We start from the raw sequence: 18708 nt of genomic DNA on the forward strand, positions 1-18708 counted from the left end.
CTGCCTCGTTAGTCCCGCCTTACACGAGTGGTCGCTGTCGCATTTGTTTGATTGAGGTCGAACAAACAAAAATCGTCGTAACGTGGAATGTAAAACGTTATCACGTCAGCATGATGTTAAATGATCAAGGGAACGTTCTTACTATTTAAAGAATATTCGATGTACGATGGATGAACCTACTCCACAAAGCCCGTAAAGCAGGCCGTCTTGTATTTTATTATTATTACTAGTAGTAGCAGCAGTAGTTTCATCGTATTATTATTTTAAGGTTTAGCTCCAGTCGATGATGCTTGTTAAGCATGTCGGGGAATCACTACAAAGGCCACGAAGTCAGCTGCTGCATCAAATACTTCATTTTTGGATTCAACATCCTCTTTTGGGTAAGACTGCTGGATGGGAGCCTTCTAACAAGGTCGACATTTTGTTTGCATTTGCATTTAAATACCATTTAAATCATTTGTATTGCCTGATAATCCTACTGATGTGGATGCTAGCAGCTGCTAATCGGCTTCTTGGTGGTGGCCTTCAATGTCAGCCTTACATTCAACATAAACACACAGTCTTCACTGTAGACCGTTATTTCACATTAGTAATGCATGCATTAGTAATCACATTCACTATGCAGGGACATTGCAATGTGTGACCTACTTTTAAATGCTAAGTACTTCCCAATTTGTTCTCAAATAGTATTTTACTGTATTTTGGAGGAAAACAATCTTTTTTTTAGGAAAAACTCTTATTTTTTTGAGAAAATAGTGTAATTTTTTACAAAACTAGCCTTAGATTTTTGATAAAAATGTTTATTTTTCAAAGGAAATAGATGTGTATTTGAAAAAAGTATTTTCAAGAGCAAGAATCAGAGAAAAGGAAATTTTTTTTTAGGAGTAAGTCAGTCATTTTTTCTTGAAAAAGTTGTATATTTTGCATACATTTAAAATATTAAATAAATGTAATATTTTTTGAGAAAATAGTGTAAAAATAGTGTAAGTTTTCATGTTTTCTTTTGTTGAATGGAGAGGACCTACATGGCAAGAGCTTTGCTATCGATGCTCACACCCTCAACTTATGCGAGGTACAGATTCCTTGAAATAAACAAGTTACAAGTGCTGACAGCTGCTAGCAAGCCAAGCTAACCGGTTAACTGCTGAATTTACAAGCGCTTGCCTAACAACAATGCAAAAAACTAAGCAATGATGCCGGGCCTGGAAATCAGGGTCCAAAATCAGAACCAGAGCCTGTCTGGCTGTAGGAGGATGACTCCTCAAATGGAAAATCAGTTCCAGAATTCCACAAACTTATCAAGAGTAACAACGTGACGTTATTTCACACCTTGAAGTGGGACATGAGGGTGCCACAAGAGGAAACTGTAGCACAAACAAGGTGAGATCTAAGAGGCCCGCTAACACAGATTGGAGATAGACGTACAATCACAGAACATCAGCCTCAACGAAAAACTGAAGGAGATCCACGATGAAGTCGCAAGCCTTAAAGCGATAGATAGCTACTTAAGTAAAGAGTTTGGCTTCCCAAAGCAATATGCATTCAAAAGTGTAATACAATTGCATAACAAAAATGCCTCCTCGAAAAAAAATCAGACCCCACGCATCGCTTGGGCGCTACTTTTCTCTTACGTCCTAAGACTGCACGATGTCTGAATTATGTCTTGTCTTTTGAGAACTTTTTTTTTTTTTTTTTTAGAAAATCTAATTTTAACAAAATAATCTTGACTTTTTGGAGGAAAATGTTGTATAACACAAAAGTCAAGAAAAAAGGTACTATTTTTCACAGACAAATAGCTGTATATTTTGACAAAACACGTAAATTCCGGTGCATAAGCCGTTTGGAAGTCAGTGGAGGTCATTATATATACCAGTATAACAACATAACAGTCTGACTCACGGTGTCATCTTTCAAAGAACACTTTGCTAACACTAAATTCATCACACAGCAACGTAATACTCAACGGTGTATATACAAAATATACAAACATATCCCAATATGACTTAAAAAAAACCCCAACATTTTAAAGTTTTCCCACAAGTCATTGCATCTGAGCAACACATTCATTGGGCGCTGCAATGATGCCAACTTCCTCTTTTTGCTTTGGGCTACCGGTCCTTTCGCTCCCTCTAGTGGACAGAAGCAGTATTGCCGCACAATTTTCTATGCTTTCTACGCTGACTCCTCCAAGTTTTCTTAAACGCAAGGCATTATCTGAACCCTTTTTTTTTTCATATAAAATTTGTATTGATACATGTTTCTATATTTCTGAGGTATAATGTTTGAGTGTTAGTTGCTGTGTGAGTCAGACTGTTTATATATGAGTACTGACCACCTGTGATTTCCAGTGACTTGATGAGCTTGCTGTGAGTTTGCTCATAGCTCATGATTGGCTCCTGTCAAATAAAAGAGCTGCCTGGTCCTCACGGACTTGTGTGTGCCACAATATGCCACTTTATGATGTGGACACATGCGACTCATACACTGGTACATCTTATATAAGAAAAAATCAGTTTTTTCCTGTAAATTTAGTGGGTGCTACAAAAGGAGAAGTAGGGTTTTTTTTCCCTTTTTAAAGCTAGCATTTTTGGAGAAAAACTGAGCTAATGTTTTGAGAAAAAATATGATTTCAAGAAAAAAAAGTCATTTATTAAAACACAATTCTCCAAAAAAAAAAGTTCAGACAATTTCTACATGCTTTTTCAGTGATATATTTTTTAAGAAATAAAAAAGTATGGTAATTTCCGGTACGCTCTGATTGGCTTCTGCCAAATGAAGATAAAGCTGTAGTTTCCTCACTGACTCGCGAGCGGCACAGGAGTTAAATGATGAGTAGTAGTTCTGAAATAAAGGAGATGTCACGAGATTAGAACGTAGCCATAAATTGGCCGCACCGCTGTATAAGCGGCAGGGCTCAAAGTTGAAGAAAAAAAGTAACGGCCTATACACCGGAAATTACGAAGTTTTGTTTGAGAAAGCAAAAGATTTTTTTTTTTATAAAAAAAAAGTTAATCCTGTGAGTGAAAGTATTTTTTTTAAGAAAAAAGGAGAAAAAATGTTTATATTAGAGAAAAAAAGCTGTTTAATATAGAGAAATACAGTTAAGATGTTTTAGAGAAATGTCTTCTGATATTCAGTATAAAGTGGTATATTTTTGAGAATAAAAAAGTTTGCGATGTGGTATGTTGTTATTTTTCAGTTGCTGGGGATGGCCTTGGTTGGCATTGGATTGTGGGCATGGAGTGAGAAGGTGAGTTTTATTTTATTGACGACTAACCTTAATTGTATTTTCTTATTCATTAAATATGGCAAAAATACTTTAAAAACTTTTTTTCTAGAAAATACTTGTCCGGTAATCCCTCGTTTATCACAACAAATTTATTCCAGACCCGACCCGAATATGTGAATTTCCACAAAGTAAGATTCCTTCTTTATAAATGGAATATGTTCATTGTTATGGCATAGAAAACCTGTTTACAAATGTCTAAATACAGTTTTTAACGTTATTAGAGCCCCCTGGACATGAAATAACATGCCTATAGTCACCTTTACACTCCCATTACCCAATATAGTAGACATACGTGTAAATCAGCCATTTTAAGACATAACTAAGACTTGTACTTGTGTTTCTCTAAATATTTTTTTGCCTGTACCTGCAATAAAAGGTTGCGACCCCCGGTGACCAATGCAGGAGACTACATTCATTTAATTTAATTTGAACGTGACTTTGTAATGCCTTGTGTTTGTATTTTAGTTCATTTAGCCATGTTGCCATGTTTATGCTTGAAAATGCTTAATTTAGGTAAAAAATAGGGGGAAAAAAGGCAGCACGGTGGCGTAGTGATTAACATGTTGGCGACAAAGTCAGGAGATCTGGAAGATCTGCGTTTGCATCTCTGTTTGTGCGTGTTCTCATCGTGAATGCACGGGTTTACTCACACATTACAAAATATGCATGTTCGGTTAATCGGCGGCACTAAATTGTCCATAGGTATGAATGTGTGCGAATGATTGTCTGTATGAGTCCTGCGATTGGCTGGCGACCAGTCCGGGATATACCCCGCCTCTTGCACAAAGGTAGCTGGGATAGGCCCCAGCATACCCCTAATGAGGACAAGCGGCATAGAAAATGAATGAGTGAATGAAACAGTGATGGAGTCGCTAGCCTCTTTTCAATAGCATGAAAAATAATAAACATTGTAAAAAGTAAAAGGTAAGAAAAATAATATGAACTGTATTTCTTAATGAAATACCAGAATAAAAATGTCATTTTTGTTGCGTTAATGATGTCCTTGTGTCTTCTAGGGGGTTCTATCCAACATTTCATCCATTACTGACCTGGGGGGTCTGGACCCGGTGTGGCTCTTCATGGTGGTGGGAGGGGTCATGTTCATCTTGGGTTTTGCAGGATGCATCGGAGCACTGCGGGAAAACACCTTCCTGCTCAAATTTGTACGTGTCACTCAGTTTCGATTAGCACCGACAGACAGACATAATGTTAAAAATGTACATGTCCGCTAACTGTTCCTGCAGTTTTCCGTCTTTCTGGGAATCATCTTCTTCCTGGAGTTGACCACCGGGGTCCTGGCGTTCGTCTTCAAGGACTGGATCAAGGACCAGCTCAACTTGTTCATCAACAACAACATCCGGGCATACCGCGACGACATTGACCTGCAGAATCTCATTGATTTCACGCAGGAATATGTAAGCGTCACACCTCGTGCCAAGCTAGCTACGTAATCCTAAAAACATAGTTGTAGTGTATAATGTTGACATTTATAGTGCTGTGAAAGTGTTTGCCCCTTCCTGATTTCTTTTTTTGCATGCTTGTCACACTTAATGTTTCAGATCATCAAATTTCCACAACTGAACACAAAATGCAGTTTTTAAATTAAGCTTTTCATTATTTAGGGAGAAAAAAAATCCAAACCTACATGTCCCTGTGTGAAAAAGTGATTGCCCCCTAAAGCTCATAACTGGTTGGGCCCCCCTTAGCAGCAACAACTGCAATCAAGCGTTTGTGATAACTTGCAATGAGTCTCTTACAGCGCTGGGGAGGAATTTTGGCCCACTCATCTCTGGAAACAGTTTCTAAAAAAATAACAATTTCAGGGGACCCAGAGCACCACTGCTGTGTTTTTTTCCACCTTGCATCTGCATGAAGCGTATTTTAAAATAGCTGCCATTAATCATTCAGTGTGTGTGTTTTTTTTTTTTCTTCAGTGGGAGTGCTGTGGCGCTTTTGGAGCGGATGACTGGAACCTCAACATCTACTTCAACTGCACCGAAGGGAACCCTAGTCGGGAAAAGTGCGGTGTTCCGTTTTCCTGCTGCACCAAAGACCCAGCGGTGTGTAGGCTTTAAGACCAGTTGAAAAATAGCAAAAATTTACATTTTTGCACTGTTGGAGCATAAGGAGGTTCTAAATGCAAAAAGAAGAAATGGAAGTGAGACAACAAAATGTTTTTGCAAACAACCATTACAGTCAAATAGGCTGTTCATCAGCTGATGAAAAGTTTAAGGCCGTAGCTCAAGACAAACCTGGAACACCCCTAAAATAGAAATAAAATGTTCAAAAAAGGAGTCAATAATACGCTAGATACCAGTGTTTCCAGGAGGCTAGTGGGAGTGTTGCTTCAGGTGGGAAGATGGTTTCACGGAGGGCCTCCACTGATATCCATTTTTGGATTTAGATCAGGGAAACACACAGGATGGTCCAAAAGAGTGAGTTTATTCCTCTGGAAGAAGTCCTTTGTCAGGCGGGCATTGCCAAGTGCAGCGTTGTCCTGTTGAAAAAGCCAGTCATCACCACACAGACGAGGGCCTTCAGTCATGAGGGATGCCCGCTGCAACATCTCCACATAGCCAGCTTCCGTTTGACGCCCCTGCACAATCTCCCATTATTCCATTGAAGGAAAAAGCAGCACAGATCATGATGGCGCCCCCTCCACTGTGCCATGTGGAAAACATCTCAGGTGGGATCTCCTTGTCATGACAGTAATGTTTGGGTTCCATTTTTCCTCACCAGAGAATAAAACTTTCTTCCACCTTTCAATGTCCCATGTTTGGTGCTCTTGTGCAAATTCCAAACGGGGAATTTTGTGATGCTGAAGGAGACAAAGACGTTTGAATTTTTTTCTGATAAAAACCCTTCTGCCTCCGGCTCTGGACTGGTGACATCTTTTTGGGTTCACCACTTGTATTTTTGCTCCATGACACTCAGGATCTTTGAAGAACTTTCAAATTACCGTCTTACTGTGTCCAACCTCAGCAGCAATGGCACGCAGGCCTTGCATATGCAGCTCAACAATCCAACCGCTTTCAAAGAGAAAGCTCTTGTGCCAACATGAGGTCATGACTGTGTGAATAACTGGCAGAAAATGACATTGAATCCACACTTCAGCCAAGATTTTAGCTTTTAAAGGCTGTGCTCTTAAACTTTTGATCAGCTGATGAACAGCCTATTTCACTTGTTTATTTGCAATAAATTGCTGACTCAATTTTGTCTCATTTTGAAGCTCTACTCAGAACCTCCTTAAGATCCAACAGCGCAAAATGTAAATTCTTGGAATTTTTCAACTAGTCTAAAAATTTTCATCAGGAGTGTGCAATTGATGGTACTTTTCCAGCGCATACAAAAGTTGCAGTAATTACAAATAATAAAATCATTTCAAATTACTTTTACAATTAAAACGTAAATGAGTACATCTCTAATACAAACACGTCATACTAAACACTTGGAGTAGTTAGATTTTCGGCAAACTGACATTTACTGTTTGTTTAGGAGGACGTAATAAACACTCAGTGTGGATACGACATTCGAGCAAAACTGGTAAGTAACCTAATTGCCTTTCATGCACTGTTGTGACTATTAAAGTGTCATACCACCGTTGTCCTTTATCTTTTTCTTCTGTTTACTTCGTCTGTCGGTTTTGACCCAAAATGCGTTAAAATCTGCAATCACTCCAGAGAATGTAATTTGTGGCAGTAAGCAGCATACCATGCACTGTTTACTATTCCAGTGTCTGGTTTCCCTCCAGATTTTGGGTGAAGTTTCCCTGCAGATCTCGATCATGACAAATTATCCTAGAAGTGGCAAACAGCATAACATTGAGTCGTGATTATTGTAGCTTAATGCAACAAAAGGCCTTTCATCACCTTTTGTTAGCTGTCTGTCTGATTTTTAAACACATTTTGGGTCAAAATCTTATCGGTCAATTTTTCGACTTTGTCATGCATTGTCAAGATTATTGAGGCGTGATGCTGCATTCCACTTTGCTTTAATTTGTCCGCAGTTTGAGTCAAACAGTAAAACTGATCCTGTTTTCAGCATGCCACACACAGTCGTGACTATTCCCGTATAATACTACAGCTTTTCGTCACCATCTTTTGCGTTTTATTTCCCTGTGTTACCGCATTTCAAGATAAAACTCAATCCAGATTTTCACTTTCTTCGCAGCCAGCAGCATACGATGCACTGTCGTTGACTATTTCAGCATAATAACTGTATTCTGCTTTAAGTGCTTTATTTGTCTGCAGATTTTCGGTCCAACTCGATCCTGACGAACTATCACGCTATTCTGTTTCTGATGTGGCAAGCGGCATTACTTTCAGAGTCATGACTACTCAAGCATAATACCGCAAATGGCTTTCTTTGGCTTTCGTCGTCTCTATGTCCACAGATTTTGACAGTGTTTTTTTGTGCAATCCTGCAAAATAAGTTACAATAAATCAAATCGGCAGGACTCGGAGCAGAAGGACCACATCAATGTGAAAGGCTGCGTGCCGCAGTTCGAGAAGTGGCTACAGGACAACCTCAACTTGGTGGCGGGGATATTCATTGGAGTCGCGCTGCTCCAGGTTTGTATTGGTAGCTAGCAACAGGGCTGCAGACTGCCACTAAAATTTGAGACGTTGTGAGTCAATTTTTCATCTACTCGTGCATGTGCGACTGATACGCCGTATTGAGTTGACAAGGGACGCACTTTGTCCCTTATTACAGTGAGAATGAAAAAATTGTGTATTGTAACATGAAACATTCAGTGTAAACTGCATGCATATTGGAAATAAATTCAACCATAACCAACTGACGACAGCTTGTCACAGGCTTATGGATGCCAGCGTGTGTGATCGCTCACCTTTCAATCTCATTGCCTTTTGACTTTTCTGGCATCTTTGTTTACACACTTTGCCTGGCTGCCACTCTGCCTCACTAGCTGGGCGACTAGTTAGACAGTTTTCCGCCTAGCCTCTGGTCTTGGGACTCCAAATGTGACTTTGTTTTTAGGTAGGGACAGACAGACAGGGTGGTTAGAGAAGACACTTGCCATTTGTTGTTCAAGTATTTATCAGTAATACAGTTAAAATGACAGGAAATGAGAATATTTAGTTTGTAAAGGTGAGTTCACTGTGCTTGTAGCAAAAAAAAAAGTTGAGTCTGGAGCCCTCGGTAAGTTACGGTGGTAAGTTACCTTGGTTAGCATCATTAATTCGTTCCATAAGGTCTGAATCTTAATTGAAGTGAACGTGAACTGCAAATTGGAACCAAAAAGCATACTAACCGGGGCGGATGCTAACCAAGGTTCCGCTGTTATTTTGATGAGCCATGTATTTACAGACTTCCGTCTCATTTCACAGATCTTCGGGATTTGTTTGGCCCAAAACCTAGTGAGCGACATCGAAGCCGTGCGGGCAAGCTGGTAAGATTATTAGAATTTTTTATCAGGATAGGGTAACGATTTTTAACATTTTAAATTTGTCTTATCGTACATTTTAGTGCATTGATTTTTTGCTGATGAGTTGAATAGCTAGCTAGCTTTGTGGGGAGAAGTTGATTTTCCCCCCCGGTTTTAATTCAATTTTGGCATTTTATAGCTATTGCTGGATGTAATGAACCACTTTCGGCTACATGCTATTTTTAAGTTTGCATCAGTTTTTGTAAAATTCATTTGCAGTTTTGATGATAATGTCGTTACTCCATCAGGGTGCCCGCTACCCTTTCCGTGCGGCGACTCCCACCGCACTCGAGCAAGAAAGGGTACTATTTGTGAGACATTGTACGTGTTTTTAGTTGGTGGGTGCGATAGATTCGAGAGCTAGCTGTTGCTTTTGTTGCGTGTCGTGTGTAGTGTTGCAGTAATATTTAGCTCTTGGATGGACATTGTTAGGAGTGGACCTTTTATTGTGTTGTGGTAGCGCTAGCATCAGTGCTAATGTTTAGGTGTGAGATGATATATGTGACGATAAAGTATTAAAATAGCTGCATTAAATTGCTACTATCCTATTGTACAATATCGGTGTTACTGCTTGGACATTATGTTCTGTTAGCGCGAGCATTCGTAGAGTTTACCTAGTGACTTGGACGTTGGAGTTTGTAATGTTTACTAATACAGTAATTGTCTTGTCTTTACTAGTTTCTTCACCTAAAGGTGAGACAGCACTTTAATTTCAACAGGTAAGCAGTCGATTTATTAAATCTTTTAAACTGACACGACCACTCCCTACGATTTTGCCGATTTCACTGCAATGATGTACAATCGCTAAAAAAACGGCTTCACATTTTTTTCTTTTTTGGTTTAGTGGATTTTTATGAAGTCAGCTACTGGACTTGAGGCCTCCGTGAGGACGTCAAAAGTGCGACGAAGGACTCCACCGCTCACCTGCACCACTTCGTGTATGTTTATATCAATATTCACGGTGATCGGAATGGATCGCAATGCACTACACGCAGATTGTAATGTTTTGATAGCTAGTTTTTTGATGTAACGATCCACGTTTATAACAAAGTAGCATAGTTGTTTTTTTCAGCAGTGCACTGTTGATTGTTTTATTCACTACCATGCTACTGTGAAGCGGCGTGGTACGTCTCACTCGCCAGACAGTCCAGTAGTTAGCGACAAAAGGTTAACACAGTGCTCATTTGTTGTGCTTACCAACAACTAATTACGTGAAAAGGACATTCCAATACTTTACAATTTCTTCAAATTTTCCCTTCTGACATTAGAGGATATGTAAAAATGCACATGCAACGTCATCAATTAAAGACAGATGAAATTGTTGTCCCACGTCAAGATCTTCAATACTGTTACATCCATCTTCTCCCGCTTATCCGAGGTCGGGTCGCGGGTGCAGCAGCCTAATCCGAGAAGCCCAGACTTCCCTCTCTCCCCGGCTACTTCATCCAGCTCCTCCCGGCGGATCCCGAGGCGTTCCCAGGCCAGTTGGGAGACATAGTCTCTCCAATGTGTCCTGTGTCTTCCCGAGGCCTCCTACTGGGTGGATGTGCCCTGAACACCTCCCCAGGGAGGCGTCCGGGGGACAACCTGACCAGATGCCCGACTCACCTCATCTGGCTCCTGTCAATGCGAAGGACCAGCGGTTCTACTCAAGAGTTTCACCCACACCCAATCTCTACGGGAAGGGCCAGCCACCCTACAGAGAAAACTCTTTTCGGCCGCTTGTACCTGCGATCTTGTCCTTTTGGTCACTCCCCAAAGGGTCGACCGGTAAATTGCTAGCTTTGCCTTTCGACTCAGCTTACTTCACCACAACAGACCGATGCAGAGTCCACATCACTGCAGACGTACACCAGACACCCGGAGGTACTTAAACTCCTCCACGTGGGGCAGGAGCTCACCCCTGACCCGAATACTGTTACAAACATGCATTTGTAAAATTGTAAAAAAAATGTCCAAATAAGTGCAACCGTGAGTAGTGTTACAGGCAAGCAAAATTTCAATGTGATCCAAATAAAACCATAAATGCTGTTCCGCTCACAAAGAATGTTGTAGCTGTTTCAAATCTGAAGACAGAGATACCATTTTTCCCTCATGTAAAGCTCTCGAATACCATTATAAACACGTTACCCCAATTAAAATGTCAGAATCTCATCAAATTCACATGGAATTTGAACAGCTACAAGCTACAAAAACGCATTGCTACTTCTGTTCTGCTCCGACAAAGTCTTAATTTTGGTCAAAATTGAGAGGGACACTGTTTTGTCCCATGTCAAAATCTCAACTACTGCTACAAACCTGCTAAATGTGACCATGACCAGTGTTCTGCTCACACAAACAAAGTCGTCTTTCATTTTTGTGCGGCCGTTAGCGTTGGAACACGATATCCAGACCTGCCAACCTTCAAGACATTTTACCAGTACTCTTATTATACTTCTGCGTAGTCAATATGCTGGCCCCTCCATCGCAGTCTTGATTCTTTTATACAGGGGTATCCTAACGTTTTCCACCGAGGGACGCATACCCAAAAATCAAAGGATGTGGAGGGGCCGCTTGGCTTACACGGCATAGACAATGAATGCATGAATGAATATACGGGGTGTTAAAAAAAACTAAAACGTACACACTAGTTTAGTTCGCCTGCCGTCATTCAATTCATTGGGTTTAATTATCAGCTGCTAAAGGGTGTAGACATTTTTTGGGACACCCTGTATATGACACATGTGAGTATGTGTGTTTAATCGGAGAAGTCTGAGCCAGTCGTACACACGCAGGAAATAATGTACTCCAATCCAAGCAGCCAGATTTGTTTTTGGAGGTGCACATCCCCTCGAGTTTGCCGGGGGAGGACTGAGCAGGTGTGGTGTACGCTGGTGCCTCAACACAGGAGCATTATCCAAGTTTCAGAGACTGAACACAGCGAAAATGCGTACCTGGAGAGCAGCGAAGCTTACCAGCGTATTCAAGGGTTTAAATTGCATGCGGAGCACCAAAAATGCGAACACGTTGGCAGGTCTGTACATGGTATTTCCTCCATCAGTTTTATTTATGGCGACGCGTGCCCACATTCCACCATTTTACCGTTAAAAAAAAGAGTATTTTGACTAAATCTAATCTAACTAGCTGTCCTTTTCCAAGCAGTTTCTTTCACCTGTATATGCTATCTAATGTTATTATTGTTTCTTTTATTATTTACGTTACAGCACTGTTAAAAATGTGTAAATAAACAAAGGCTTCCTGATTTTGATTTCTTTTTTATTTAATTCTTCAAAGGGAACATTTCATTTAAAAAAAAGTTATTCAGGTTATAGGTAGCTGTGCCATTATCATTACGCTTATAACTAGCCAAGGATTAATTTATTGTCCATTTTTTCCCCCACCCTTACATGCACTTGAATGAAACTTGGCAATCCTGTTTTTTTTGTTTAAAAAAATGTTAAATTCTGTAAAAAATTGCACTGGACTGGATGTTTTCCACCGTTGTTTTTGGATGTTAACATTAGGCTGTTACTATATGTCTCGCGAAAAATGCTATTTATGTTACTTATTGTTGCATTGTTAAAAACGTTTGACTGGTTTTGAAACTGGTTTTGAAATAAAAGTGGATTTTTCCAAACATTATTTCTATGTTAAGCTATCTTTTTTTGCCCGCATGTAAAAACTGACAAAGGTCTGGTGTGTACGTACGTTTCGTACCGCGCGTCATGCGTGTTATTTGTTGAAAAAAAAAATTGTTCAAGCTTCAAGATGTTTCAGAAACGGTTGGAGCCATCGGCAGCTAGCAGTTGTGCTTTTTGCTCAAATTTGCTACTATTTATGCGTTAAGAAATAATACATTTTGAGGTGCAACATTAACGCGATAAACAGTTAATACTGTAAAAAGATGTTTTTAAATACAACCTTGGTTAGCGTCATTAATTCGCTCCAGAAAGTCTGACACTAACTGAAACGGACGTTAACTGAATATATTTTTCCCAAAAGAAATAATGTAATTATTTCGGGTCCAATTCATCTGTTCCAGAAAGCCAAAAATGCTAACACAAAATACGTTGTCATAGTTTTAAAATTCTAGTTTGACATGCATAAGACAATAGGAAATGCATATAAACACGTATAAATGGCGAATGAAAGGGATAAATGAACATTTAAGGTTACTTTTACCTTCGTTGAAGACGTGATTCTCGATGGGACTCAAAACAGGAAGGTGGTGGTGGTTGATCTCGCTGCCACTTATGGACCATTATTAGTCAAAAAATATTGAAAGGCAAGTCATATGGAGTATTCTGGTCACTAGGCGTCAGTAATGTTACACTGATGAGACATGACGTTCTTACATTACCTTCATCTTGCATGTAGTCAGCCATTGCATGTCCGACATGATAGAGTGAAAAAAGTTCTCCTTTTTTGGCTTCATTCTTTGTCCTTCTTCACCACTCCGTTTGAAACACTTTTTAAAAGTTTAGAACAAATTGGAGGCTAACTAGTTAGCTCGGCAGCTTGCTATATGCTATGAGCAATTTGCTAACTACCGGTAGTTAGCTCGGTAGCTTGCTATATGCTATGAGCGATTTGCTAACTACCGGTAGTTAGCTCGGTAGCTTGCTATATGCTTCTTATGTCCCTGCAGTGATCCCATAGCCTGCCCAATGTGTAAACAAAGAATGTAAAGGTGACTATAGCGGTGTTATTTCATGTCTACATGGCTCTAATAATGGTACACGTATTTAGAAACTACAAAAATATAGCGTTTATTACTATTGAATCCTACTTCATTGGAATTCACTTAACGCGGCCGGGTCTGGAACCAGTTGACCGTGATAAACGAGGGACGACTAATTGTGTTGGTGTTTTGTGTTAACATTTTTGAGAGTCAGCCGCTGATAATGACATTAACAGGCGACGTAACTTCCGGTTCCGGTTTCCATTTTGTATAGCCAGCTAATAAGATGCTAACAAGGAAGGACGTTTTGTAATTGAAAAATACATTGAGAACACAGTTGCCGCCAAGCAGTGTATTAATAACAACACAAGACACGTGCCATATTGCACGCAAACCAGAGAATGTGACACCTTTTTTTTTTACGTTAACCGAAAAACACGCAGAAAACTGAGGCGGGCGCTCACCGAGGTTGCACTGTAAACAATCCTCTAAAAATTGTCCCTTTATTCCCATGTGGAAAAAGTCCGGAAAATGAAGAAACAAAGACGGCCCCGGCTAGCTATCATATTTTTAATTATCTGTTGTGTGAGTTTACAATCCCCCAAATGTACAACTTTTTTCTTATTTTGAACATTTACAACAAACATTTAAGAGTATTTCATGGTAGTATTACGATGGATCCATCTCATGTCACTGATAAATAACCATTCATACAATTACGTATATTTGACCGTTGCGTCTCTGGTGCGCATACACTTACCTGTTAAGACATGTCATATGTTTTGTTTTTTAATATACGAACACTTTTTTTTTTAACATTAACATTCCACAAAAATATAATTGGGTCTCATCTTACGCTGAAACATTAACTCACATAATAATAAAGATCATCTTGTCCCAAACATTTATTGTATTTCCTCAAATAGTGGCCTGTAATGGCCGCCTGGCATCTGTAAAGCTGAAGTTGAAGTTGAACGTGACATCTTCATAATAGTCATATAACTGTCACGGTAATTGATAAATCGATTAATGAAACGCAAAAAAACAAACAAAAAAACAGGTCGATAATTATGATGCCTTCGATAAACTTACATGTGCATGTACGCGTCTGCTCGTCTCTCTGACAAGAGGGTTCACTCTGCATCGAGCTCCGCATTGATTTTTAATGAACGGAGAGAGTGGGCTCATCTCATTTAGCCTCTTTGTGGAGGTGGGGCTACGAGCTGCTACCCTGTTATCCTAGCAGCAGTTAGCTTTGTGAGCCAGCATAGGCTAACATGAATGATGGCACAAAAGCGATTTTAAACATTTTTAAGGCGAATGCCACAGCGGGGATATTTTGGTTTTAAACAGAATGAACACGGTGAGCGCATGAAAATGATGTGCGCCCACAGACAGTGTGGCTGGCTACATTGCAAAAACAAATGGGCAACTTCTGTGACAAGCTAATGGCTCACACAGGCACACCATACACTATACTTGAGTACCATCCAGTGGTTCAAATGTGAATTACACCTTATGACATTAATGAAAAAAATGGTGGCGATAATATCGTATATCTACGATAATTTGTGGCACAATTCTCAACCAGTAAAATGTGTTATCGTGACAGGCCTATATATGACAAAAATCTTGTTTCTCCAAATAATTGTTTTTTCTTCCCGAACAACACAAAAATTGGAGATACATGATTTTTATTACTTTGCAATTAAATATGATTCATTTGAGAAAAGGTGTTGAGCATATCTGGATTATAATTTTATAGAGTACTTTTAATTAATTGCAATTTATTTGTGAAACTAAAAAAATAAAATAAGTAATGGTACAAAATAAACTGGAGATGCTAGGGTTTTTTGTTTTTAATTACTTTTGGAAAATAATCAAATTAATTAAATATAAACAATTTTGGGAACCATTTTGAGATACACGCTGTTATTATATATATATTTTTAAAAAGGTGTTATTAAATATTCACTTGAGAAAAACTAATCTATTAATATTATTCAGTGTCCAAACATGGAAAAAATGATTAGACCACCCTTGTTTCTTCAGTTTATTCATCCATTTTAATCCCTGGTACAACTAAAGGTACATTTGTTTGGACAAATATAATGATGACAACAAAAATAGCTCATTAAAGTTGAATTTAAGAGCTGATATTTCAGCCATTTCCATGGTTTTCTTGATAATATCCAAAATCACTTACGTTTTTACATCAATATGGCACTGTACTGCCAAAAAATAAACTCTTGTGAGCTATTTTTGCTGTCATCATGATATTTGTCCAAAGAAATGTACCTGTAGTTGTACCAGGCAATAAAATGAACAAAAAACATTTTGTTGGACAGTGATAAAGTAATGAAATCAAATTTCAGACACCCATGACATTCTTGTAAAAGTTTTTGTTGGACACGGATATATACTGATTAATTAGATGTAATTCATTTGGGAAAAAAATAACATTTTTTTAAAGTAATATTAATTTGGTGATATAAAAAAAATCCCCAACAGACGCCTGCTACTCTCTGTTGTGGCCACTATATGAGGTAACACGGTAACCAGACATGACTAATCAACTTGTGTTTGGCTTTCGCACTTTCTTCCAATAAATCTGTAGACCCTACGTCAGTTGTTTGGATTTTTTTTTTTTGAAAAAGAAGAAAAAAAGAACATACACAGTCGTATATTTAATGTGGAGACACAACGAGGCACGTCATCCATGGCGGATTTTGCGTAAATCACCAAGAGAGCGTTTGGCAAGATGGCGTCACGGCTATGGTCGTCTATGTTGCGTTGCATGCACGAGTAAAGAGAGACTGACTTTTACGTAGGACCCTTAAACACATTGCCCTAATAAATAAACCTCATTATTATGGCTTTCAGTGTAGTGGTGGCCCTATAGCTCCTAATTTCATTCATTTGTTCTACATTATATATGAAAGTGTCAGTCTGGTTGGCAGTTATGCAACATGGTACCTTGGCACATGACGACGACGGGGTGGAGGGGTGGGGGTTACAAGGTGATTTGGGTGCAGGCATTCGTGGGAGTGGAGCTAGGGTAGCATTTTAGCTCTGGGCGGTTAGCCGCTGCTCGGTGAGCGACGCCTGGTGCGACACAGTCTTGTTTTCATGCGAGCGGAGCTTGGACACCACGTCGATAAACGCCCGACTCTGGACTTCTTTGTGGAGAGGCTCTGGAAAGAAAAAGAAGAAAACGAGTGTTTATAATTTATCCAAGAGGAGACTGAGGGCAGTATAGTGGAGACTGTGGACTATCATATGGAAATGTGTCCAAGGCTAATGCAATGCAACTGTGTGAGCCAAGGTTTAGCGTGTGTTTATTTTTGGTATTTATCCAAGAGGAGACTGAGGGCAACAAAAAAATGGACCGCTGCAACAAACTGGATATTCAAAGCATCCAGCAAGAAAACTGGGTAAACTAACATTTGCATATGTGTTTATTTTTGGTATTTATCCAAGAGGAGACTGAGGGCAACAAAAAAATGGAGCGCTACAGTGAAGTGGAGATTCAAAGCATCCAGCAAGAAAACTGGGTAAGCTAACATTACCATATTTGTTTATTTTTGTGATTTATCCAAGAGGAGACAGAGGGCAATAAAGTGGAGACTGTGGACTATCATATGGAAATGTGTCCAAGGCTAATGCAATGCAACTGTGTGAGCCAAGGTTGAGCGTGTCTTTATTTTTGGTATTCATCCAAGAGGAGCCTCAGGGCAACAAAAAGCTCTGCAGTGAAGTGGAGACTCAAATAAGCTTCCAGCAAGAAGATTTTGTGATTTATCCAAGAGGAGACTGAGGGCAGCAAAGTGGAAACTGCAAAGAATCATATCTAACCGTCCAAGGCCAAAACACACACAGCAACCGGGTGAGCTGATGTTACCATGTGTTTGTTATTTATCCAACAGGAGAATGAGGACATTAAGAAAACCGAGCGCTGCTGTAACAAACCAGACTGTCAACTCTCAGCATCCAGAGCTAACGCACAGAAGTGTTTGATAAATAGCAGGAAACTGAGGGTATCAACAAAATGTAGTGCTGCGGCAAAGTGGAGAATGTGGAGTGTAAGGCACGGTGACTGGCTGAGATAACATCAGTATATACAGCCGTCCCTCCTTTACATCAATTAATTGGTTCCAAACCTGACCGCGATAAGGAAATTTACACAAAGTAGCATTATTAATAAGTATTTTTGTAGTTAGAACATAGAAAACCTGTTCATGACCTTCTAAAAACAAATTTTTAACATAATTAGAGCCCTGTAGACATGAAACAACGCCCCAAAGGCACCTTTATACTCGTATTACATAATATAGTAGACATAAGTGAGAATAAAGACATAACTCACACTTTAGCACTAGAAAAGCTCCTTCTTGCAGTATCTTGAACACAATGTGGGTCAATCTCATGGCATTAAAAAAAAAAAAGATCCACATCAGCCCTTCCGTCCTCACTATGACGTTTGACTGATATACAAGGCTATCTGTTACACCACAGGCTAGGGGATCTCTGCAGGGACACGAGACGACCGCCGCTTTAAGCATAGCAAACTACCAAGCTAACAAGTTAGCTTCCGATTTATTTATTCTGAACTTAAGGAAGAAGCCAAAAACGTACAACTTCCACACGGAATGGGAGAACTTTTTTTCACTCTGCATCCATATCAGACTCCATGCAGAGCAAGTTAAGGTAATGTAATGTAATGACACATCAATGTAACATTACTGGCGCCTAGTGACCACTGTAGAATACTGCAAATGACTTGTTTCCATAATTGTGACTAATAACAGACCATACAGAAATTGTTTAATAATTAAATTGTGAGAAACCGTGATAGAGTGAGGGGGCGACGTTAGACCCGTAAAGTGGCGAGGGGGGCTGTACTGTGAGAGTATATTCAAATATCTAATCAAAAGCAAACTCACCAGAGCCCATGACTGCACAAATCAGGATCATGGAGTTATATTTAATTTCAGGCGCACTCCTTTCATCGGACAAAAGCTTGTGAAGAACCGCTACGAGGTCCGCTCCCACGAAGTCCTTCTCAGCTGCAACTACAAAACAAAAAGTCGCCCATACTGTATGTGTACATGTCACATGGGTACATATTACAAATACAGATGTACATATGTCATTATACAGTGGTGCGAAAAAGTGTTTGCCCCCTTCCTGATTTCTTATTTTTTTGCATGTTTGTCACACTTGTTGTTGTGTATCAGTTCATCAACAAATGTAAATGTTAGTAAATGACAACACAACTGGACACAAAATGCAGTTGTTTTTTTTTTTTAGATT

At 39.4% G+C, this 18708-nt stretch overlaps 2 protein-coding genes across 5 annotated transcripts in view; one reads left to right on the top strand and one right to left on the bottom strand.

The window, feature by feature from the left end:
- Positions 1-12354, top strand: LOC129194617 (tetraspanin-5-like). Of its 2 annotated transcripts, XM_054799806.1 has the most exons (11): positions 1-380; positions 3200-3250; positions 4306-4452; positions 4534-4704; positions 5224-5349; positions 6785-6832; positions 7744-7860; positions 8638-8699; positions 8984-9037; positions 9414-9454; positions 9580-12354. In XM_054799806.1, the coding sequence occupies exons 1-10, from the start codon at positions 300-302 to the stop codon at positions 9424-9426; spliced, it is 870 nt and encodes a 289-aa protein (XP_054655781.1). In that variant the 5' UTR covers positions 1-299; the 3' UTR covers positions 9427-9454; positions 9580-12354. The 2 variants fall into 2 exon arrangements, with proteins under 2 accessions (XP_054655781.1, XP_054655782.1); XM_054799807.1 differs by lacking the exon at positions 8984-9037 and having other exon boundaries at positions 9580-12353.
- rap1gds1 (RAP1, GTP-GDP dissociation stimulator 1) overlaps positions 7712-18708 on the bottom strand; it is a 25057-nt gene continuing 14060 nt past the window's right edge. Inside the window, exons 14-16 of one of the 3 annotated variants that reach the window (XR_008573771.1) lie at positions 18339-18467; positions 12897-16589; positions 7781-8275 (exon numbers count right to left, since the gene is read on the bottom strand). Coding sequence is in view for 2 of the 3 variants with exons in the window: in XM_054799801.1 (XP_054655776.1) it covers positions 16462-16589; positions 18339-18467 (257 nt within the window). In the remaining variant the exon portion in view is untranslated. Of the gene's footprint in view, positions 16590-18338; positions 18468-18708 lie in introns of all 3 variants that reach the window. The other 2 variants (XM_054799801.1, XM_054799802.1) reach the window with 2 other exon arrangements.

This window comes from Dunckerocampus dactyliophorus, chromosome 15 (assembly GCF_027744805.1).
Source record: "Dunckerocampus dactyliophorus isolate RoL2022-P2 chromosome 15, RoL_Ddac_1.1, whole genome shotgun sequence".
Classification (NCBI taxonomy): Eukaryota; Metazoa; Chordata; class Actinopteri; order Syngnathiformes; family Syngnathidae; genus Dunckerocampus; species Dunckerocampus dactyliophorus.

What these genes read in the sequence shown, in the direction of transcription:
- LOC129194617 (XM_054799806.1), top strand. Translation starts at nt 300, where the DNA reads ATGTCGGGGAATCACTACAAAGGCCACGAAGTCAGCTGCTGCATCAAA. An exon ending in GATTCAACATCCTCTTTTGG is followed by an intron (nt 381 to 3,199) that starts GTAAGACTGCTG and finishes GTTATTTTTCAG; the next exon opens with TTGCTGGGGATGGCCTTGGT. An exon ending in GCTGCACCAAAGACCCAGCG is followed by an intron (nt 5,350 to 6,784) that starts GTGTGTAGGCTT and finishes CTGTTTGTTTAG; the next exon opens with GAGGACGTAATAAACACTCA.